General features: G+C 42.7%; 2 protein-coding genes across 2 annotated transcripts in view; both read right to left on the reverse strand.

Moving 5' to 3' along the window:
* On the reverse strand, positions 1-14,084 carry il12rb2 (interleukin 12 receptor, beta 2a). The gene is made up of 16 exons (XM_039002597.1): positions 14,021-14,084; positions 13,449-13,610; positions 12,608-12,865; positions 11,971-12,085; positions 11,385-11,584; positions 9,036-9,175; positions 8,490-8,631; positions 5,212-5,285; positions 2,740-2,941; positions 2,291-2,500; positions 2,041-2,142; positions 1,788-1,943; positions 1,577-1,708; positions 1,300-1,408; positions 1,057-1,144; positions 1-933 (listed from the first exon to the last, which is right to left on the reverse strand). The coding sequence occupies exons 2-16, from the start codon at positions 13,561-13,563 to the stop codon at positions 439-441; spliced, it is 2,538 nt and encodes an 845-aa protein (XP_038858525.1). The 5' UTR covers positions 13,564-13,610; positions 14,021-14,084; the 3' UTR covers positions 1-438.
* Positions 13,700-25,450, reverse strand: part of il23r (interleukin 23 receptor) — a 21,847-nt gene continuing 10,096 nt past the window's right edge. The window contains exons 12-17 of the mRNA XM_039002595.1: positions 24,247-24,345; positions 23,892-24,050; positions 21,120-21,272; positions 20,710-20,797; positions 20,229-20,319; positions 13,700-16,034 (exon numbers count right to left, since the gene is read on the reverse strand). Of these exons, the coding sequence (XP_038858523.1) occupies positions 15,426-16,034; positions 20,229-20,319; positions 20,710-20,797; positions 21,120-21,272; positions 23,892-24,050; positions 24,247-24,345 (1,199 nt within the window). The 3' untranslated portion in view covers positions 13,700-15,425. The remainder of the gene's footprint in view (positions 16,035-20,228; positions 20,320-20,709; positions 20,798-21,119; positions 21,273-23,891; positions 24,051-24,246; positions 24,346-25,450) is intronic.

The raw sequence follows: 25,450 nt of genomic DNA on the forward strand, positions 1-25,450 counted from the left end.
GTTTATTTCACAAAAGCTCATTGCTTACAGTCCCTGTAAACTGGGGGAAATGTGACAGGTGAGTTGTATTGTATTGACCTTTTGTGTTATCCAAGACATAGATCTAGGATGGGCAACTCCAGTCCTCGAGGGCCGGATTGATGACACACTTTTGCCCCAGCTTACACCTGACTCCAAAAATCAACATCTTCAGTTTAGAATGCAATTAGTGTTTGCTATGGTGAAAAAGTGTTACACCACTATGGACCCCGAGGTCTGTAGTCTCCCATCTCTGATAGATAGTGTACTATTGTACTGTAATGCAATATAACTGTTTATAATGATTGTTGGTTAGTGAGAATCAAAGTCATGATACACTGAGATTACACAGGTTCTTCACACAGCCTGCTCCTTGGGTTATTTTATATGGCTATCAGTCTAACCCATCAGTCTAACCCATCAGTCTAAGAACTCACTGCAGTCGATCCTGACCGCATCCAGAGTCAGCTTCCCTCCGAAAGACACCAAAGGGTTCATGAACGGACTCAGGGGGTTCTGCGGACAGGAGAAGAATCCCATCACATCCAGACCTTCCTCTTCCTTCTCCTCTCTGCCCTCTAGGACGTGTGTTGAGATGTAGTCTACAGTCATATCTGTTCCCTGGGAATCCTGTGTCTGGCCTGAGGAGCCTGACTCCTGGGAGAAGCTCTTGAGGTAGGAGCTCTGGAAGTAGGCTGTTGTTGACGGGTCTGTCGCAGGGATCTGCTGGGGCATGAAGAGGAGGTGTAAGGAGGGGTGAATAGCACCCTCTGGAGTTCCGGAGATATCAGTGCGCTGTGCTGGGTTCCATGAGCTCCAACTGCCCTCAGGCAGCTCCTGGACCTCCACAGTGTCTGGCTCCTCCTCTTCACTGACACTAGACTCACTGAGGTAGAGGTGTAGGGTCAACTCACCCTGGGGGAAGACAGGAAGGGGTCAGACTAATGTATCACTGTGGATCCAAATGAAGTATTCAGAGTGTGTTTGTTTGTGTGTGCGTGCTTGCATGTGTGCACTTGGGCGTCTGCGTGCACGTACCTTCTCTTTGGCACACTCCTTTGCCCATTTGCTGTTGGCAGGATCAGGGACGATATCTGGCATGAGGCAGTGGACGAGTGTTGAGACTCTGAGGAGGAGAGAACATGGAAAAGAACCACAGTGAGTCAGGAACAGAGCACACAGTTAATAACACGGTCAATCAATATTTCCATTTCATTCCAGTATTGCTGTCTAGTGACTCCCCATTAGGACTAGAGGCTGTTCCTGTTCCTAATGTATTACCGTCGTCGTAGCGAGGAGACCTGGTACAGGCACAGCAGGACAAAGAACACCAGGAAGGAGGTGATCCCTACCAGGACCATGGTATAAAGCCAGCTGTCTGAAAGCAAACCTACATTGGTACATAATAAGCACACAGTGTAAACATTATACAGTATAAACATAAGCATTCTGTATTTATTGTAACACTTCACATAACTGGAATGATAATACTGAGAGTGTTTCAGACAGATTATTCTGAGAAACAGATTATTTTCACTCTTTCTCTCGTTATACTCACTTTGAGGTTTGATGAAGAAGGAGTGTTTGGCTCTGGGGCCCTGTCCTGAGGCAGTCGATGCGGCCACCCATAGACGGTAGTAGTCAGGGGGAAGGTCCCTGATGGTGAAGGACCTCTCTGATGCTCTGCAGACTAGAACAAAACCACAGGTCATGAACACAGTATACACACACACACAATGCACTTTGTGTTTAATAGTTCTTCCCCATACCGTAGTTTCCGACGTCTTTTCCCTCTGAGTTTTCCACATAGATGGTGTAGTTGATGACACAGCCACCCCTGTGTTCCTGAGGGACCTCTGACCAGGAAACTGTCACTTTGTCCCCCTCCACCACCGGCTGATGGACAGACGGACCCGCGGAAGGCACTAGAGGACACAGTCATACCACAAATAGGAATCGAACTCTGGCACTGTTCCATTGATGTGAAACCTTCGAAAAAATGGTGATCTCCTGTCTCCTTACCTAATTCCAAGGTGTAGAAGTCTTCAAACTGGGCCCTGCCCACTGCCTGCTCATACAGAGCATAAACTGCTCCCTCATAGCACTCAAACGGCTTAATGTTATCTACACACAAGAGAGACAGTGGGTGGGGTGGAGATCGAGAGAGAGAGGGAATGAGAGCAAGAGGAGGGATCAACTGGCTGTGTCATCACTCAGGGATCCAATAAGATCTAATGCAATGCTAAGTTGGCCATCCATCCGCTACACGTACCTCTAATGACAGTATGGGTTTCATTAGGACCCAGTCTCTTCCACCTGAGCTTCTCCACCTGTCTTCCAACAGGGAACCATTCCAGCAGGTAGCCACTTACTGCCCCATCCCCTGTCCCACTGGCTGCTCCTGCAGTAACAGGCCTCCGCCAGGAGATGGTGACGCTGTTGTTACTGTGATTTCTACACATCACATTCTGAGGGGGCTGGGCTGTGAAGGGAGAGGAGTGTGTGACACTGTCAGTAGAGCAGTCACCCTTCCCTGTCAACTATGGTCAATTGGATGTTACATTTATATCTATGTGGTTTTTAAATGTTAATTGTCTTTTAACTCAAAGAAGTGGAATAAATTATTGCATTTATAGTTTTCACTTTTCTGGAGAGTCTGAATCTTGAATAGGAAGATGGAGGAAAAGGGGGGAAAACGGAGAGGAAATGGAGATGCCTTACCTGCTCTGAGGGGAATGGTGACATGGGCAGGGGGTGAGGAACCTCTGGAGTTCAGGGCGTAGACAGTGACATCACAGCGAGAGCAGGACAGGCCTGAAATATGATTAATGGAGGTGTTGCTCTCAGATTTCCCTGCCAGGGTGTCGTTAACTATCACCTTGTAACCCCTGATCTTCCCTCTGGCCTCTGTGTGACTCAGCATCTGCAATCAGATTCAGAACCACATATAAAACACAGGCCCACTCCATGGGCAACAATCACAAATGATGCAGTGATAGGATTGGCTATCAGTGTTTTCATCCCACTTCTGTTTCCCAGCATAGAATCCTAAAGCAAGGGAGAATCTCAATTGCATACTCCTCGTGTCTCCTTTCTCCTTCTCAAAATCCATTGGAGGAGAAGGTCAGAGGAGAGAGACCTCTGGCTTTCTCATTCAATGGGTTTCGAGAACGAGGCAACGAGAGAGGAGTATGCAATTGAGATTCTCCCCTAGAGTCTGACTGTTTCTATATCAACATGCCCCTACCCTTGTGTTAGCTTAACATTTAATTCAACTTTATTGTATTGCCCAGGAGCAGCTAAGAAGGCATGCTATGAGAGATGAGAGGTGTGTAAGGGATCTATCATTTCTTTTAAACTGCTCGTCGTTTCTGTTTCTTGTAAACTGAAACTGTCACGTGTCTGGCCCAGGTTTCAGTCTCACACATCATTGGGGAGGGAGCCTCTCACACCTATGGCGTGAGGTTAGGGGGGGGGGGGGGATGTCCCCTCTCGGAAGTGGTCTGAGTTTGACCTTTACCTAATGTAGCGGAGCTAGCGGAGTAACTAGACCACAAGCTGCAGCTACGGCTAAGAAAGTTTTACACACTCACATGAAAAAAGGCTACAGTTTAGGACAGAAACAGGACGAAAGTAACACTTTTTTCCCTAATTACTCAGATAGAACTAGAGACACCATATTTTATGACGAACAACATATACACTGAGTGTACAAAACATTAAGAACACCTTCCTAATATTGAGTTGCATCCCCCCGCCTTTTGCCCTCAGAAACAGCCTCAATCCGTCGGGGCATGGACTCTACAAGGTGTTGAAAGCGTTCCACAGGGATGCTGGCCCATGTTGACTCCAACACTTCCCACAGTTGTGTAAAGTTGGCTCGATGTCCTTTTGGCGATGGACTATTCTTGATACACATGGGAAACTGTTGAGCGTGAAAAACCTAGCAGGGTTGCAGTTCTTAACACAAACCGGTGCACCTGACACTACTTCGTTAAAAAGCACTTAAATCTTTTGTCTTCTTGCCCATTCAACATTCTGAATGGCACACATACACAATCCATGTCTCAATTGTCTCAATGCTTAAAAATCCTTAATTAACTTGTCTCCTCCCCTTCATCTACACTGATTGAAGTGGATCTAACAGGTGGCATCAATAAGGGATCATAGCTTTCACATGGATTCACCTGGTCAGTCTGTGTCATGGAAAGAGCGGGTGTTCATAATGTTTTGTACACTCAGTGTATATGTACAAAACAAAAACACTACAGTAAATACTAGTGATGGGAAACCGAGGCTTTCTGAAGCCTTTGGGGCTTTCACCAATTCATTACTTAGAAGTGACATTTGCTGATTAGCAATATAAAGCAGCGAGGATGTCCATATGGAAGTTTTTCCCACAATATTCATAAAATCTCCTTGACACAGATTTTCATTGCGGGTGTTAAAAGCCTACTAGCTATAATTTAGCATTACAAGTTGCTGTCAAAAACTTAAAGTATCGCATTATTTAGGATGCTTAAGACATACGCTTATACCATACTAAATAAAACAAATAGTTTGAACAATAATGTGCCGAGTGTGGTGTCATATAAAAACAATTTTCTAAATAATAAGCCTTTGCCTGGACTCGGCCCCATTCCTTGTTCTATGGTCCCCGACTCTACCTGCTTATTTGCCATTCAGATGACACAGCATCACAAAATCCTGTACATTATAAGTATGGTTTCCAGTAGAGGTTGGGGTTTGAAAGCAACTTGGAATCGAAGAAAGCACCGTAACCATGACGAAATCTGTGGGATCTCTCATTTTGCAAACCACAGTTTGAAAAACCATGTGATCAAACAAAGCTTCGGGCGTCATTGATCAAGCGATAATGATACTTTGAAATGAGCATCGGTACATTGTGTTGGATTAGTAGTGCTTTGAAAACTGCATTGAAGCATTGGAGTACCGGTATCAATGTCCCATCATAAATATCACAGAACAGTCATGTCCACAAAAACACTACTGTAAATACTACAGTATTAACTGTAGTGTTTTTACACAAAAACAAAGTAAAGTCTGCAAAAACACCACAGTGAATACTATAGTAGATAAATATAGTAATACTACAGTATACTAAAGTATTTTTTTCCCATATGGGAGAGAGAGAGAGTCTGACAATATTAAGACATCTCTTTGAATGCGCACCTTCCAGTGTAAAGTGATGGAGTTGTTGGGAGAGTTGGAGGTTGTGTACCACACATCCAGGGCCTTGGCAGGTGCTGTAAAAGAGCACAGCATACAAACCGTTTATTCATTGCAACAGTTAGCTGTGGCTGACCCCGTGTCCTCCCAAAATGTATGTATACTCCCAAAATGTTTTCTGTGTATTTGTGTGATGTCTGGGGGTTTGGCATCAATAAAGTCCTATTCTATCCATTAAGTACATAGCTTGTATGTACAAGGTCATTATGATAGCCATCAGCCTTCAGTCTATTTTGTGTTTTGATAACCGTCTGACAACCTTCATTATGTTTTCCTCAGAACAAGGATGTGTCTCAGACATGACTAATATTTCCTGGAAACAATTATTTTTTAGTTTTTGCGTCAAATAATACACTGCCACCCAAAGTGACATATAGCTCCAGACTGATGTGATCTGCATCCTGTAAATCAGCAGACAGGACAAACACAGCATCATCAAGTATAATTAAGATGTGCTACTAAAAGGCTTCTCTGGCATGAGGTGCTTATCTGGGTTATGTCAAATTCTTGGTATTCCAAAAGAGCTGATAGCATCTCCCATAAATTATGGCAAAAATGAGGTGTCCACCTCCAAGAAGCAAACAATGTCTCATGTATTTCTCTCATGTATTTCTCTCATGTATTTCTCTCATGTATCTCTCTCATGTATCTCTCATGTATTTCTCTCATGTATCTCTCATGTATTTCTCTCATGTATCTCTCATGTATTTCACCAGAATAATGTCATCAAGATTAGTGGGTAGCTGCTCATCCTCATAATTACAAAATGGGGAGTTAAGAGTTTTATGTTTCATCGTCCTATATGATACATGTTGACCTGTCATGCCTAGTCTTGTTAAGTTTCAAAATGTGTGTCGTTCAATGTTTTTCCATATCGTTCCATATCTTACTTTTTCTTCAATGAAAAATAAACTCCTCCCTTGATGATCAGGAAGTGAGAGAGGGGGAATTTTGGTTGCGGCGTGCACACACACACACACACCAACACAAATACGCACAGCAGTGGGGCATGTGGCTTACAGAGCAGATGAGTGATGACAGAGAAGGGAGGTGAGGTTATAGTGAGGCTACCACACTGTGACTATCTCTCCTACAGGGTGATTGTGTGGTTGATAGTGCTCAGAGGTGCAGAGACACTCTCAAAGTTAAAGACTGTCTCAATACTCCCGAGCGACATCATTTTCTCATCTTCTACTTCTACATGATAAGTACTGGTCGGTAAAACAACGCATGAAATGAAGAACAGTGTTGTTTCACAGTAAATGAATGAAGTCATTTCACTGAATGAAGGAAGTGTTACCATATTTTGCCAGATGATAAATTATCCAGTACAGGTCAATTCTAATATGTGTGATACCAATCATTATACGATATGATCCTGCTTAGTATTGACCATAAGGAGACTTTGTTGTTCCTCTCAGTATGATGATGAACACTATGTTATGAGGTGTTTCCAGAAACACCTGAAATCTGCTGGCCTGGGATCAGATTAAACCTTAGATGCACTTTTCACAATGCTCTACGTGAGTGTAGGTGTATGTGTAGGTATGGAGAGGGACAAGCTTATCTGACAACATCTCTGTGATACAACTCAGTTTAATATAAATCATGGTTTCTACACACAGGAAACGGTTGACTTGTAGACAGGGTTCACCTTTGATTGTGCTCTATATGCAGGTGTGTGGAGGGATAAACTATATCTAAACTAGACTGAAACTTTCCCTGAGCATCCTCTTTTCCCCCTCATCATGTTCAAACCGATTTCTACTGTCTCTCTTTCATACTCTGTGGCACAAAACTGCACAATAACTTAGTCACAACCAACCAGTACAGTATGCTAAAGGGCATCATTAATAAAGTGACACATGTCAACTGAATCTGTTACTGATAGAGATATATGATAAAACACCAGTTACCAGGCGTATATAACATCCCTGGTTCTGCTATAGATGGGTTAGCTGAGAACGTCACGAAAACGATCCGCACACTTCAGTGGAACAGAAGGATGTGTGTTGTTGTGATTCTGGATGGCCAGATAGCTAGCCACAATGACAAGAAACTGCCATGTGGGGAATCGTAAGTGGCTCGTTTGTTAGTTTTATCTTGTTCTGGATACCATGGATACCATGTCTTGTCACGTCTACGCTAATATTGCTAAAATTCTCTATGTATCTAGCCAGCAACTGTAACAATGTATACTGAACAAAAATATACACACAACATGTAAAATGTTGGTCCCATGTTTCATGAGCTGAAATAAAAGATCCCAGAAATGTTCCATAGGCACAAAAAAGCTTACTGCTAAAAAGAAAATTGCGCACATTTGTTTACATCCCTGTTAGTGAGCATTTCTCCTTTGCCAAGGTAATCCATCCACTTTACATGTGTGGCATATCAAGAAGCTGATTAAACAACATGAGCATTACACAGGTTCACCTTGTGCTGGGGACAATAAAAGGCCACTCCAAAGTGTTTAGTTTTGTCAAACAACAGAATGCCACAGATGTCTCAAGTTTTGACTTTCTGCAGGAATGTCCACCAGAGCTGTTGCCAGAGAATTGAATGTTAATTTCACTACCATAAGCTACCAAACATCGTTTTAGAGATTTTGGCAGTAAGTCCAACCGGCCTCACAACCGCAGACCACGTGTAACCATGCCAGGACGTCCACATCCAGCTTCTTCACCTGTGGGATTGTCTGAGACCAGCCACTTGGACAGCTGATGAAACTGAGAAGTATTTATTTCTGTAATAAAGCCCTTTTGTGGGGAAGAACTCATTCTGATTGGCTGGGCCTGGATCCCCAGTGGTTGGGCCTGGATCCAAAGTAGGTGGGCCTATGCCGAGGCCCACCCATTGCTGTGCCCCTGCCCAGTCGTGAAATCCATAGATTAGGTCCTAATAAATTTATTTCAATTGAATGATTTCCTTATATGAACTGTAACTCAGTAAAATCGTTGAAATTGTTGCATGTTGCATTTATATTTTTGTTCAGTATAGTTTGTTAGACAACAAGTGCATATTGTGAAACTTTATTCATGCTTTCAATAAACATTGGAGACAAAGTATAGTTAACATGTTGTCAACAATCTAAACCAACCCTGTATGTTTTGCCCAATAGTTGCGCACGTTCAGCTTTGTTGCTAAACAACCAGCCCGTCTATAAAGGCCATCTGCAGGACCAACAAATCACCCACACAGTGCAGTATTAGTGTTCTTACCCTCCTCCTGTGTCCAGTTAGAGACGGGTTGGCTCCAGTCACTCCAGATGCCTCTCCTATGGCTCAGTTTGACCCTGGCCTGGAACTCATACTTCGTGTAGGGCTGCAGAGACACAATGGACTGGTTCCACACTGAACCTGCCTGTGAGGCACAGCAGTCAGAACACAGTATTACTTTTATAAGACATGTATCACACATTTATTAAACAATTATTACACAATCATAAGACTTGCATGTGGAGGACTACTAAAAAGTGAAGACATGTAGATGCTTGACTGGCTTTGGCAGTCTAGCATCTCGGAACAGCAGGAGGCAGGCATCTGCAAACCCCAGTCAAATCTGCCTCAGCTTCTGACTCAGCCGAGAGGTCTTGTGATTTAGGTACAAATCTTACATGTGAGGTTGCGTCTTGCAACGGTTCTGCAACTCAAAATCTAGCAAAGCAGCATTGGATTGTATGTGTATAATGGTCAATACCCAGTCAGTTCCCTATATGGCAGGTGATGTTTACAGTGCGTGGGTGAATGTGTGACAGTGGTTCTTACGGTGTGTGGGTGTAATATCCATGGTCCTGGTCCCTGGGCGGTTCTCTGCTGGACCTCCAGGAACTGAGCTCCCTCCACCCTGACATTACAGCCCAGCGACCAGCACTCTACCTGGGACACAGCAGGGGGAAAGGGCTGCACTATAGAGAGAGAGAAAGAAAGAGACAGAGAGAGAGAGAGAGCAGTCAATATGGACAGGGATACACATAGGACAGTTAGTACGGACTGAGAGAGTACAGTAGTGGATGCTTGTGGTTAGAGTGCAGAGAGCACCAGTGATATTACTCACCCAAACCTGACAAACATCTAGTACTCTTCTAGAATGCATCATAACTGCTACATTGGTCATTTCTAAAACAAACGTTAGGTAGATAACATAGCCTAGTAGTCAAATGACCAAAGCGCCCTCTAGTGGCCTCGTGGTGGAATGTTATTCATATTACTCATAATAAAAAAATTTAAATTAATGTTTTGTTTTTAAAGACAAAACTTCAGTGTTTGTATGTCGAAACGGTTCTGTTATGTTTCAGTCCTGATTTAGCTCACTGCTGTAAAAGGTTAAAATAGTGCATGAATTAAAGTGTAATTGCACAAAAAAATCTAAAATAAAGCAATGATTGCTAAATGCATAGATACAGTTGAAGTCGGAAGTTTACATACACTTAGGTTGGAGTCATTAAAACTCGTTTTTCAACCACTCCAAAAATTTCTTGTTAAAAAACTATAGTTTTGGAAAGTCGGTTAGGACATCTACTTTGTGCATGACACAAGTCATTTTTCCAACAATTGTTTACAGACAGATTATTTCACTTAAAATTCACTGTATCACAATTCCAGTGGTTCAGAAGTTTACATACACTAAGTTGACTGTGCCTTTAAACAGCTCGGGAAATTCCAGAAAATGATGTCATGGCTTTAGAAGCTTCTGTTAGGCTAATTGACATAATTTAAGTCAATTGTAGGGGTACCTGTGGATGTATTTCAAGGCCTACCTTCAAACTCAGTGCCTCTTTACTTGACATCATGGGAAAATCAAAAGAAATCAGCCAAAAAAATTGTAGATCTCCACAAGTCTGGTTCATCCTTGGGAGCAATTTCCAAACTCCTGAAGGTACCACGTTCATCTGTACAAACAATAGTACACAAGTATAAACACCATGGGGCCACGCAGCCGTCATACCGCTCAGGAACGAGATGCGTTCTGTCTCATAGAGATGAACCTACAATGGTGCGAAAATGCAAATCAATCCCAGAACAACAGCAAAGGACCTTGTGAAGATGCTGGAGGAAACAGGTACAAAAGTATCTATATCCACAGTAAAACAAGTCCTATATCGACATAACCTGAAAGGCCACTCAGCAAGGAAGAAGCCAATGCTCCAAAACCGCCATAAAAAAAGCCAGACTACGGTTTGCAACTGCACATGGGGACAAAGATCGTACTTTTTGGAGAAATGTCCTCTGGTCTGATGAAACAAAAATAGAACTGTTTGGCCATGATGCCCATCTTTATGTTCGTAGGAAAAAGGGGGACGCTTGCAAGCTGAAGAACACCATCCCAACCGTGAAGCACGGGGATGGCAGCATCATGTTGTGGGGGTGCTTTGCTGCAGGAAGGACTGGTGCACTTCACAAAATAGATGGCATCATGAGGAGGAAAATTATGTGGATATATTGAAGCAACATCTCAAGACATCAGTCAGGAAGTTAAAGCTTGGTCGCAAATGGGTCTTCCAAATGGACTATGACCCAAGCATACTTCAAAAGTTGTGGCAAAATGGCTTAAGGACAACAAAGTCAAGGTATTGGAGTGGCCATCACAAAGCCCTGACCTCAATCCCATAGAAAATTTGTGGGCAGAACTGAAAAAGTGTGTGCAAGCAAAGAGGCCTACAAACCTGACTCAGTTACACCAGCTCTGTCAGGAGGAATGGACCAAATTTCACCCAACTTATTGTGGTAAGCTTGTGGAAGGCTACCCGAAACGTTTGACCCAAGTTAAACAATTTAAAGGCAATGCTACCAACTACTAATTGAGTGTATGAAAACTTCTGACCCACTGGGAATGTGATGAAAGAAATAAAAGCTGAAATAAATCATTCTCTCTAATATTATTCTGACATTTCACATTCTTAAAATAAAGTGGTGATCCTAACTGACCTAAGACAGGGAATTTTTACAAGGATTAAATGTCAGGAATTGTGAAAAACTGAGTTTAAATGTATTTGGCTAAGGTGTATGTAAACTTCCGACTTCAATTGTAGGTGCACATTTGCTCATACAGGTGCAGAATGATCAAAATTGCATAATCAGTGTTATATTCTTTTTTGTTTTTTGCAGCTGCCATACCAATGTGGTCGAGTGTGAAGTTGAGGGTGGTGGACACAGCAGAGCCCAGCTTGTTGGAGGAGCTGGCCCATACGGAGTATTCAGTCTGGACAGAACCAGACACAGGGAAATTAGCTGAGACTAGACCAGGATCAGACCTGGAACCAGAACCAGGGTAGGATACAGATCCTGCTGTTCTGTTACCAAACACAGCTCTCACCCTGAAACACATGAAACACATACAAGTCATCCACGACTTACTATACAGTACACCTCATCCATACCAACTGGCTTTTCTATCTCATGCATTTTCCTTTTCTTCTTTTCTCTTTTTCTTTTATTCTCCGTATTTGAGTCTGTATGGTGAAAAAACTATACTGGGCAAAACATAACATTGACAAGTCTGTTTTTACTTAAACTTGTCGTTGTCTTGCCATAGAAACCATATTGGGTTGTTGGTAGCAGAAGTATGCTTGACCACCAAGGCTGCTCTGATCCAACATGTGAGAGAGACCACCAACCCTGCGGTTCCTCAGCTCAGATCCCTATTAAGCTATGATATGGCACATGACACAGTACTGTCTGTCCCTTTCTCTTTCAAACTCACCAGAGCTCTGAAGTGGTTGTCAGGTGAGTTTCCCTTCCTCTTCTCCATGTACACATCACCTCTCCAAATTCACCTTTCTGGACACAGGTTACATTTTCTGGCAGGTCAGGTGGGTCTGCAAGGTAACCATGACAATACATCAACAACACAAATGGACGTGGTCTGGTACAAAGTGTTTTTCTCATTGTGCTTTGGACCAGTAACCAGCATGTGATGGTATTGTTCCTTTAAAGACCACTGACATGAGAGTTAAATGTGTATCATTTAAACTTGCACCTCTGACACACCTGTTAGAAGTGCTGACACTGACATGGGTTGAACTAGTTAGTAGTCAGACTAGATGGTCCAAGAGGTATAGAGCAAACTTTATAATGCAACTCCTCCACCACGTTGTACTTAAAGACTACTTGATGAAAATATGTCACACTGCATATCTGACTGGCTAATTTAGTGAGCGGTGTTCGCCTTCATGAGTGTCAAAAGGCACAAGTTGTTTTTCTCCATCTGTCCCATTCAGTTTGGTTTCACACCCCCAGCCCTATAGTTATTCTGGTCACTGTCGACACCTTGTTTTGTATTGCAGAGTGCTCTGGTATTGTGGAGTGCTATATTGCAGAGTATACTGTTCCATACTTACATCCAGTATCAATGTCGAGTCCACAAGGCTCAGGTTCTCCTTCACACAGGCAGGTGTACGTTGTGTTTTTACTTATGTTTGTCACGTTGAGGAATAGAGTTGTAGAGTTGTAGTGCTGTATTTTGTCTATTTTCTTCTTGTCGATGTGCATTGATTTGGAAGCTCTGCAGCTGGCCTGATAGGTACAGAACACCTGGAAGCTGGAACCCAGAAGGACCAGGTCCCCAATGCTGGATGATGCAGTACATGGCTTATCAGCTGGAGGCACAACAAAACGACAAAGAAAACTGTTGCTATCTCACTGGGGAATGACAGAGGAGTAAACTGGAAGTTAAAAATACTTGTTTTAGCAGCATTTAGCAGCACAGAAAACACAACAGAACAAGGGTCTCCAGCACTGGTTCTGGTAAGCTACAGGGTGTGCAGGCTTTTGTTCTAGCCCTGCAATAACACACCATATATATTCTATATTTGTAGAATCAGGTGTGTTTGTGCTGGGCTGGAATAAAAGCCTGCGCTCAATACAGCCTGTACTGAGGTTTGGTGACTATTGGCACACAGAGAAGTGAGACAGCAAGAGGAAATCAACTCATACTATTAAAGACATATTCAGAGGGTGTTTATTAAAAGATCAAGCATACTCCTATAGCATATGAGAACAGTTCAAGGCATACGCAGACTTGCAGAGTACACAGTCTGTGGACAGGGAGAATGTCTTGGACATTGTATGAATCTATCTTGGACAAATGCTTTGAAGTATCACTAAGGAAGAATATCAAGTGTTCTTGACATAACTCTTATTACGTAGGTAGCCTACATGATTGGTGAATAGACCACTTACCTCTACTAGACCCTATGGCACACAGCAAAGTGATGCCAATGAGGATAGACCACCAACCATGGGGTGAATAAGCCATTGGACCTCTGGGTTGTTCACTACCAGTGGTGAGCTGCATTCCATTTGTGTATCATAGCTGAAGGTCCATGGAGTCTTTCAGTATCACTACAGAAATAAACATGTATAATATACAAGTAATGTAATGTATCCCCATGAGAATGTCACTGTATTTTTTATTTAGTAAATACACCATCTTTTGGACAACAATATTTTTATTTTATTTTTAAGAAAAGAAAAATAAATGACTGCACATCTTCCCATGCATGTCGAACATTGCTCAATGTTCACTATGACACCATAACAGATTATTGATTGAGATTATTCTGATAACTCAAATGGTTGATCCTGTACTACAATAATCAACTGCAGAAATTTAGTAAAATAGACCATGTGAATGTAGCCTGTATAAAAACAGAAAGCACCACTCACCCAGCTCCGACATCATACAGTTGATAATTCCCTACCGAACAGCATTCGTTAATTATACACAACGGGCTCCCTATGAATTTACTTACACTCATTTGATATTTTTCCTTTACATTTCTGAATATCTTCTTAGTCCAGTGCAGTGTGTGTCAGTGGTTTGGCTGAAAGCGTGCGAGCCTGTTTTGGTTGAGATGCGTGTCAGTTGACATTTGACTAGACCAACCCTCATCTCAGTTCCTCTGCTATGTCCTCTGCGGGTTCAACAGAGCACGACAAGTAGCCTACACATCTGAGCCCAATCCTAAAATGGCTGTGTGCACACAGGCAACCCAATTCTGATTTAAAAAAATCCCACTAATTGTTTTTTTGACCAATCACATCAGATATTTCCACATCAGTTATTTTTCAGAGCTGATGTGATTGGTCAAAAGACCATTTTGGGGGAAAAAGATCAGAATTGGTCTGCCTCTCTAAATGCAACCGTAGTGACATACCAGGTGAGTGATATTTGCCAGTTGTAGGGGATCCCCCTCTCACACTGAATTTGGAGATTAACACTTTTTACAGATGTTCTCCACTCACAAGAATGGATGTCTAATATCTTCTCTAATCCTCTCCTGTTCTTCATCTGCACTTATTTTAAAACACAGGACAAATGAAAGCAATATTGCAGAGGCCTCCTGGGAAATTTGATTTCATTAGTCCAGACATTTTTGATAAGAGCAAATGAAGGAAAGGAGATGAAGATACAAGGAGACAAGGGGGTGAGAGGAGGCATCGTAAACTATTGAGATGCACCCTCAGTTTTATGAGCTCTCAGGGAGGAAGTGAGAAGTCTGTTTCAGGAAGTCACTATAACTGCCTGGTACAGCAGGTGGCTCTATGAAGAGAACACAGCCCTGGCACAGATCTAGGGTCAGTTTACCCTGCATTACTATACCATTACTATTATACCATGTTACACAGTGGCGTGCAAATACTGTATCCCTCACTTCTCAGATGCAGAATATAACTATGTTGTAAACTTAACATGTTCTCAACATCTGTCTTCTTTGGGCACGAAACCCATTGTGTGGTACAGTATACATCAATAGACAAACAGGGATTGACAGGGAAACATTTATCAACAAATCAAAAGAGAACCAGCGTGCTCTCCCAGAAGCTTGGCTGGTGGGTAAAACCTGCATATTCAGATAAACAAAGGGGTGTAATGGGTTCACACTCATTTATCAACTGAAAGACTCTTTATAGTGAACCATAATCTTTATATAGCAGCGAGCAGAAATTGTTATAAATCCACTGTTATAGTATATTATGTAATTGAGGAATGTGTCCTTTCAGTCCGTTCATCATTCTGAAACACTAGTATGACTGTAAATTTTGCTAGAATGGTATAAAAGTCCATTCATTGGAACTCTTGTTCAGTTGGTCAGACAAATGCCTTTCCTCTCATCACTGAAGGATGGAGAAGATAATGCTTTAAAGATGTCTCTGTCAGTGGTTGTAGGTAGTGGTGTTGAGGTCAGCAGCCTGGGGGAAGTAACCGGTGGTCAGTGTCTTAGCCAGACAGCCAACTGGGTCTTCCAGAGCCACTTTCTGTCCCTGTGCTGAGTCCAGAGAGCCAAGGCCCACCTCCAACCCCTTCTCATCCAGCCACGTGTCCCCAGAGAAGAGGCTTGTTATCTTGGGAGGGCTTGGGGAGGTGTTCCGCCCCATTGAGCTCAGATCCAGTGCTGGAGAAATGCCAGAGAAATCTACTGTTATATCACACAGCCAGCCTCCTAGCAGTCCTCCAGACTCCTCAGGGCATCTGTCTGTACTCTCACAGCTGGGAATGTGTCCCCTGTATTCCTCCTTCTCTGTCTTGTCTCGTGGAGCTGTGATTGTAATCTGGGGTTTGTATCCAATATTCTCCAGAGGTGCTGCTGTCCTTTCTCCTGTCCCCTCTCCTCCCCCGGCCCTGGCCCCACCCTGGAGCCGCACGATGTGGATGATGGGGTACAGTTCCTCCCTCTCCCCAGGAGGGATCTCCTCAATGGGGGACAGTGGTGGGTCACTGACGGTGAACAACCAGGACGAAGCTGGGACCACTGGCTCTTCATGCTATAGGAGGACAATACAAACACAGAGGTTATAGTGAAGAAGTCAAGGCCTTAGAAAGCTAGTAGGCCTGGTTTAGATAACATGGCTCTATTTGTTTATTTCGATCCCCATTCGCTTTTGCAGAAGCAGCAGCTACTCTTCCTGGGGTCCACAAGAAACACAAAACATGACAAGTAACAAAACACTGATACACTGACAGACAAGAACAGTCACACACATTTATATAATGATATACAAACAATACAACAACAAAAAGATACAAACAATACAACTTAAAAAGAACGGCCTCCCGAGTGGCGCAGAGGTCTAACTCACTACATCGCATGTTTGAGGCGTCACTACAGACCCTGGTTTCACAGGCTGTGTCATAGCCAGCCGTGACCTGGAGGCGGTGCACAATTGGTTCAGCGTCGTCCGGGTTAGGGGAGGGTTTGGCGGGCCGGGATTTCATTGCGCTCACACAACTCCTTGTGGTGGGCTGGGTGCCTGCAAGGTGACTTCGGTTGCCAGCTGGAAGTTGTTTCCTCCAACACATTGGTGCGGCTGACTTCCGGGATGAGCGAGCTGTGTGTCAAGAAGCAGTGTGGCTTGGCAAGGTCATGTTTTAGAGGACGCATGGCTCTTGACCTTTGCCTCTCCCGAGTCCGTAGGGGAGTTGCAGTGATGGGACAAGACTGTAACTACCAATTGGATATCATGAGATTGGGGTAAAAAAAATAAAAATAAAAATGTTTTTTATATAAACAATAAACTACAAATAAGAAGGTGTTCCCCTCACTGTTGCCGCAGTTCCATGAGTTGCTGTTTAATCTGTTTTTTAAAGGTCATTTTGCTGTTTACTTGAGTAATTGGAGATAGAAGGGAGTTCCATGGCTCTTTATAAAACTGTGCGCATATTCATACCCCTTGACTTATTACACATTTTGTTGTGTTAAAGCCTCAATTCAAAATAGATTACATGGATTGATTTTCTCACCCATCTACACACAATACTCCATAATGTGAAAGTGAAAATATGCTTTTCGAATTTTTTGCAAATGTATTAAAAATAAAAAAACAGAAATACCTTATTTACATAAGTATTCAGACCCTTTGCTCTGAGACTCAAAATTGAGCTCAGGTGCATCCTGTTTCCATTGATTATCCTTGAGATGTTTCTACAACTTGATTGAAGTCCACCTGTGGTAAATTCAATTGATTGGACATTATTTGGAAAGGCACACACATGTCTATTTAAGTTCCAACAGTTGACAGTGCACGTCAGAGCAAAAACCCAAGCCATGAGGTCGAAGGAATTGTCCGTAGAGCTCCGAGACAGGATTGTGTCGAGGCACAGATCTGGGGAAGGGTACCAAAACATTTCTGAAGCATTGAAGATCCCCTAGAACACAGTGGCCTCCATCATTCTTAAATGGAAGAAGTTTGGAAACACCAAGAGTCTTTCATGAGCTGACCGCCCAGCCAAACTGAGCAATCAGGGGAGAAAGGACAATGGTCACTCTGACAGAGCTCTAGAATTCTTCTGTGGAGATGGGAGAACCTTCCAGACGGACAACCATCTCTGCAGCACTCCACCAATCAGGCCTCTATGGTAAAGTGGCCAAACAGAAGCCAGTCCTGAGAAGTCACGTGAAGACTGAGAGATAAAAGCAAAAGATTTTGTGATCTGATGTGACAAAAATTTAACTCTTTGACCTGAATGCAAAGCACTATGTCTCGAGAAAATGAGTAACAGCTCAGCACCCGTCTAACATCCCTACGTGAAGCACGGTGGTGGCAGCATCATGCTATGGAGATACTTTTCATTGGCAAGGACTGGGAAACTGGTAAGGACAGAGGGAACAATGAATGGATCCAAATACAGGCAAATCTGTGATGAGAACCTGCTTCAGAGTGCAAACGACCTTAGACTGAGGTGAAGATTTACGTTCCAACAGGACAATGACCCCAAGCATATAGCCAAGCAATGCTGAAATGGCTTCAGAACAAGAATGTGAAAGTCCTTGAGTGGCCCAACCTAAGCCCAGACATGAATCCCATTTGAAAATCTGTGTGTAACGGCAGTCGTAATCCTCTTCCTCGGACGAGGAGAGGCGAGAAGGATCGGACCAATACGCAGAGTGGCTAGTTTCCATAGTGATTTAATAATTAACAAAAACAATATGCGATACAAAATAACTACCGTGACAGTCCTGTGTGGCGGAACACTAACACAAGAACAAACACCCACAAAACACACGTGAAACCCCGGCTGCCTCAGTATGATTCTCAATCAGGGACAACGATTGACAGCTGCCTCTGATTGAGAATCATACCAGGCCGAACACAAAACCCCAACATAGAAAATCACACATAGACAGCCCACCCCAACTCACGCCCTGACCAACTAAATAAATACAAGAAAAAGGAAAAACAGGTCAGGAACGTGCCACTGTGTAAAGACTTGAAGATTGCTGTTCACCGCCACTCCATCTAACTTAACATAGCTTGAGAAAATCTGCAAGGAAGAATGGGTGAAATCCCAAAATCCAGATGTGCAAAGCTGATACAGACATACCCAAGACGACTCAAAGCTGTAATCGCCGCCAAAGGTGCTTCTACAAAGTATTGACTCAGGGGCGTGAATACTTATGTAAATGAGATATATATTTTTAAACATGTTTTCACTTTGTCAATACGGGCTATTGTGTATAGATGGATGAGAAAGAAAAAAATATTTAATCCATTTTGAATTCAGGCTGTAACACAACAAAATGTGGAATAAGTCAAGGGGCTTGAATACTTTCTGAAGGCACTGTACCTCCATACCTCCATACTTCCATTCAACACGATCGTGAGAGTCTCATCTTTCCTTAGATTGGCCAAACCGTTTGAATGCTACAGACGTTTTCGTGAGGATACTGATTTTCTGGATGTCTCCTGGTCTGACAAACAGCGCTATAGCTCTGCCACTTTCCACCGCAGATGCAGAAGGCCGACATAGTCGGATGTGGTGGATTGAGATGCAGCCCATGCAAAAGATAGATATCTCTAACTTAAACTGGCAGATTTTGATGGGGAATTGTTTATCATGTTAATTAGATTGACGCACATGTGCAGCTTTACCAGCTACAGCTTTGCTAGGTATTTCTTTGCTGCACTTGACCATATTACCAGACAGTAATAAGACCAGAGCCTGAACAACTACTACAATTGATTTGTCAAAAACGCAGAACACATATTTTTTTAACAGACATTCCCCTCCACATCTTCACAACAACTTTGTCAATATGACTTGACCATGATAATTAACCATCCAATGTTAGCTTCCTCAACTTCCTCAATGGTCACCTTTATGTACAACTCCAGTTGAGGTTTAGGTCTTAGAGAATATTTTGAACCAAATACAACGCTTTTAGTTTTAGATGTATTTAAGACCAATTTATTATTAATCACCCATTCGGATACCACCATGGCCTTTTTTTTGCCTTCACCTCCCTTATCTCACCTCACTTGCTCACATTGTATACAGACTTATTTTTCTACTGTATTATTGACTGTATGTTTGTTTTACTCCATGTGTAACTCTGTGTTGTTGTATGTGTCGAACTGCTTTGCTTTATCTTGGCCAGGTCGCAATTGTAAATGAGAACTTGTTCTCAACTTTCCTACCTGGTTAAATAAAGGTGGGAAAAAAATACTGACTGTAACTCCTGCAAACTCACTAGCTTTAGGTGCTGGCATGTAGATTGTGGAATCCTCCACAAACATAGTTATTTTACCTTTGTGTAAGACCAGTGGCAAATAATTTGTAAAAATAGAAAAGAGTAACGGCCCAAGGCAACTGCCCTGAGGGACACCGAACTGTACATATCTGATGTTAGAGAAGCATCCATTGAAGAACAGTCTCTGGTTTCTGTTGGATAAATAACTCTCCAACCATGTGATGTCAGGTGATGTGAAGCCATAAAAAGTGAATTTTTTTAATAAAAACGTATGATCAATAACATCAAAGGTTGCACTGCATTTATATTGCATTCTGAAAGATGTAGAACTATTTATATTGCATTCTGAAAGATGTAGACGTATTTATACCACATTCTGGAAGAGGTAGAAGTGTTTATATTGCATTCTGAAATATATAGATGCATTTATATTGCATTCTGAAAATGTAGATAGGGAGGTGAAGACACAATTTTTCTGTTAGTAGATTACCTTCAGTAGTCTGATAGCATTGCTGTTTCCAGGCTTGGGGAGGTTCTCAGAAAGCCAGACAGGACCCAGGGATAAACATGTCTGTTTGATCCTGCAGGGAATGGAAGTCTCATAATGAGCTGGGTTGTTTACTGCTTGTTTGCTGTTGATCACTTAGTCTCATATTGGGGTTGTATTGTTATGTGATAGTGTTGTTGTGACCAGTTTTGCTCAGCTCTTTAGGCAATACGGTGCATTACAGTGCATGCAGTAAATATCGCATGCAAACAGATGTGTTAACCACATTGCTCACCACAGTCAAAAAAAACTGTCAACCTCAGTAACACGGTAAACTTAAAAACAGAAAGAGTACAGTACTTCTTTGGAAAGTAAGTACCAGAAAGTATACACTGTCTGTTACCACGTCAACTAAAGCGTAAACAGCTGTAACAGGATTATAAATGCAAGCGCCACCAGGCCAACATCTCTGTCAGCTTGGTACCTTTTCCTCACACAGCTCCAACACATCAGGTTCGCCATTATCACCATGATAATGGTTGCCAGGAGCGACATGCCAGCCACCAGCCCAACTAGAGAAGAACAGGGTACATGTTAGTAAATGACAGCACACTGTAAGAACAGGTTAAGACATCAGAGAGGCAATCATAGTGTGTTTGGAACAGAGTGAAGAGAAGGCGTGATTGGTTTGGAATGTGGCCATGGTTGTGAATTAGCCTCTTCGACAATCCTGATCTTGCAAGCTTACATTCTAGCAAAACAGAATGCAATCTCGCAAGATCAGGATGTCCGTACAAGGCTAGTTGTGAATGTTTCTGACCTGCAGAGCTGAGGGAGGAAGTGAGTTGTTGTGAGTAAGTTTGGAACATGGCCATGGTAGTGAATGTGACTGACCTGCAGTGACTGGAGAGTGCGAGAGTAGCCACTCCCCCTGTGGTCCTTCCCCTGCAGCCGTGGAGGCAGACACTCTGAGGGCCACGGCCCCCTCAGGACATTCCAGCCACCTCTGACTGGGCCCTGACACTGTAATGGACCCTGATACAGTCACTGGAGAGAAGACGGCGGACCAGAGATATATAGTATTTGACCATGCACACAATCAATGAATCAATGAATCAAACAACAGCTCAATTAAAGGGGCAATCAGTAGATACTTCATCCATTTTTTTAATAAAAAAAGATTTGTACCCATTAATTCCTGAAGAATATAACTTATAAATGCCTCATGATCCCAGTTCAACTGTCGTACCCCATCAGAACCCAAAATATATGCTTGGTTTACTCCAATGTTTGTAAACAAAGTAAATGGAAATAAACACTATATAGCCTGAAAACATGGTTATAACTATAAATATGATATCATGGATGGTCAGTCCTTGCATCCATAGCTCTGTCTATGAATTTGGTTAAACTTCTCCAGCCCCATTTCTCAACTTTTTTTCTGAAAACGGCGGGAGAACACTTTGTTATTGTTTCAACTGCTGATTCCGACTTTAAATGTAATGTTTTTACAAATGCATTTATCACAAAGTGTAGGTAAGTATAAGTACTGTATATCCAAAAAAGAGCAGACAAGATGACCCCCTAACATACAGTACCAGTCAAAAGTTGGGACACACCTACTGATTCCAGGGTTTTTATTTATTGTTACTATTTTCTACATTGTAGAATAATACTGAAGACATCAAAACTATGAAATAACACATGTAGTAACCAAGAAAGTGTTAAACAAATCAAAATATATTTGAGAGTCTCCAAAGTAGCCACCCTTCCCATTGATGACAGCTTTGCACACTATTGGCATTATCTCAACCAGCTTCATGAGGTAGTCACCTAAAATTCAAGATATTAAAAGTTTCTTCAAGTATAGTCGCAAAAACCATCAAGCGCTATGATGAAACTGGCTCTCACTAGGACCGCCACAGGAAAGGAAGACCCAGAGTTACCTCTGCTGCAGAGAATAAGTTACCAGCCTCAGAAATTGCAGCCCAAAAAAATGCTTCACAGAGTTCAAGTAACAGACACATCTCAACATCAACTGTTCAGAGGAGACTGCATGAATCAGGCTTTCATGGTCGAATTGCTGCAAAGAAACCACTTCTAATGGACACCAATAAGAGGAAAAGTCACAATTTTTGGTTCCAACCGCCGTGTCTTTGTGAGAAGCAGATTAGGTGAACGGATGATCTCGGCATGTGTGGTTCCCACCTTGAAGCATGGAAGAGGAGGTGTGATGGTGTGGGGGTGCTTTGCTGGTGACATTGTAAGTGATTTATTTAGAATTCAAGGCACACTTAACCAGCATGGCTACCACAACATTCTGCAGCAATATGCCATCCCATCTGGTTTGCGCTTTGTGGGACTATCATTTGTTTTTCAACAGGACAATGACCCAACACACCTCCAGGCTGTGTAAGGGCTATTTTACCAAGAAGAAGAGTGATGGAGTGCTGCATCAGATGACCTGGCCTCCCCAATCACCCGACCTCAACTCAATTGCTGTGGTTTGGGATGAGTTGGACCGCAGAGTGAAGGAAAAGTAGCCAACAAGTGCTCAACATATGTGGGAACTCATTCCAGTTGAAGCTTGTTGATAGAATGCCAAGAGTGTGCAAAGCTGTCATCAAGGCAAAGAGTGGCTACTTTGAAGAATCTAAAATCTAAAATGTATTTTGATTTGTTTAACACTTTTTTGGTTACAACATGATCGTGTTATTTCATAGTTTTGATGTCTTCACTACTATTCTACAATGTAGAAAATTGTGAAAATAAAGAAAACCCGTTGAATGAGTTGGTGTGTCCAAACTTTTGCCTGGTACTGTAGATTCCCTACAACATGTTGTTACAGCCAGGACAACAACAGTTAAACTACAGTATTGCACACAGCTTTCATCGCACCAAGTCATTACACTACAGGGACAGGGTGAAAACGTAGCTGTTCTAGCTGCTTTCCGCACCAGTATAGAGGTCCACAAAGGGGAGTGGTGCATGTTGGGTAACAACTCAGGTCTGACTTTAGCTTCAGATATGCATGTGCACACAACCACATCCTGCTGTGGTGTTTAAGAATAGCTTTTGATTCTCTGAATCTCCAAGCCCTGAAACTGCACACTGTAGCTAACTGAGACTAACTAATACAAACAAACAAACAAGACATCCATTCTCTTCCATTGACTGGGAGGAGTTCCATTTGGCTCCCAGAGTATACTTCCTGAAGATTCTTGAGATGTACTTTATAATATCACAGTCTAATCCCTCTACATCTGATGTACAGTACAGCTGAATTCAGTATGATTCAGAGAGACAGGTTACTGGAACTAAGGAGAGGGGTGTTGGTTTTCTCTGTGTGGTGAAAGGGTGGAAAGCCCTGTCTCAGCCCTGTCTCAGCTCTGTGTCAGCTCTGTGTCAGCTCTCTCAGCTGTGGGTTTGTGAGGCGTGCGAATCAAAGAAATGACACTAGGTTGATTTCTAGGTAACCCCGTCCCCAGGCTCGAATTGCTGGCGACAGAGAGAGAGCCGGCTGGTGGGCGAGATTCATTTTTAGGTGACATGTTTTTTCCATTGTAATACTGGAGTATGCGCAGAACACCTTAGACATACCGAAAATGCACACACATGCATATTGATAATGCATACACTACAACACACACATTCCTATCCTCTCACCCCTCTGATTCTGATCTGTGTCAGAGTCCAGTCTCTTGAGGTAGATGTTGTAGTGTGTTAGGAAGCCTCTCTGTTTGTCCACTGGTAGCTCCTCCCATTGGATCAGAACCCGGCTGGTTTCATGGGCCAACACTGACACCTTCGGTACCGACACAGGTTCTTAAGTACAGACAAGGAGTCAGGGAACACTGTCACTGGAGAATAAGAACAATCCACAGCTCATTATGTGTACTTTATATAATGGGATAGCAACGAAACAGCAGTGCAAAGTAATACCATAAAGTAGCAAACAAAAACACAATGTGTTATTTTACATAAGGGATAATTTCACAAATTCCTAATCATGTAAACCTACTATCTTCTCTGGAATAGACCAGGCCAGATGAGGGGTTGGACACACCCCATGTAGTGTCAGCATACAGAGACACATTATACCTCACTCCCGGCGTCAGACCTGAAACAAAACACACCATTTAATACATGAATAAGATGGCGCCAGAGAAGGCTGACGTTTTACGTGTTCCTAACCAATTGTATTTGTTTGTTTATTTGCATTGTTTGTAACTTGTTTTTTAAACTTATTTTGTACATAATGTTGCTGCTACTGTCTCTTATGACTGAAAATAACTTCTGGACATCAGAACAGCGATTACTCACCACGAACTGGCAGAATCAATTGTTCCTTTAACGAGTCGGACGAGCCCGACGTGAATGACATACTGCTTTCCCGGGAACAGGCCTAGATCCCCGTCATTTATGTGAAGAGAAGGCGGAGAAAAAGGGGCCGGAGGTCGGGCTGCCTTCTGAGAATTCGTAGGCGATCGAATAAACCCCCACTGCCTTCCGTTCTGCTAGCAAACGTGCAATCTTTGGAAAATAAAATCGATGACCTGCGCGGAAGATTAAACTACCAACAGAACATTAAATACTGTAATATCTTATGCTTCACGGAGTCGTGGCTGAACGACGACATTATCAACATACAGCTGGCTGGTTATACGCTGCACTGGCAGGATAGAACAGTGGCGTCTGGTAAGACAAGGGGCGGCGGACTATATATTTTTGTAAATAACAGCTGGTGCACGATATCTAAAAGTCTCGAGGTTTTGCTCGCCTGAGGTAGAGTATCTCATGATAAGCTGTAGACCACACTATCTACTACACTATCTACCTGTCTACATACAACCACAGACCGATGCAGGCACTAAGACCACACTCAATGAGTTGTATTCTGCCATAAGCAAACAGGAAAACACTCACCCAGAGGCAACGCTCCTAGTGGCTGAGGACTTTAATGCAGGGAAACTTAAATCCGTCTTACCAAATTTCTATCAGCACGTTAAATGTGCAACCAGAGGGAAAAAACTCTGGACCACCTTCACTCCACACACAGAGACGTATACAAAGCTCTCCCTCGCCCTCCATTTGGCAAATCTGACCATAATTATATCCTCCTGATTCGCGCTTACAACCAAAAATTAAAGCAGGAAACACCAGTGACTCGGTCAATAAAAAAGTGGTCAGATGAAGCAGATGCTAAACTACAGGACTGTTTTGCT

This window comes from Salvelinus namaycush, chromosome 10 (genome assembly GCF_016432855.1).
Source record: "Salvelinus namaycush isolate Seneca chromosome 10, SaNama_1.0, whole genome shotgun sequence".
NCBI classification, from domain to species: Eukaryota; Metazoa; Chordata; class Actinopteri; order Salmoniformes; family Salmonidae; genus Salvelinus; species Salvelinus namaycush.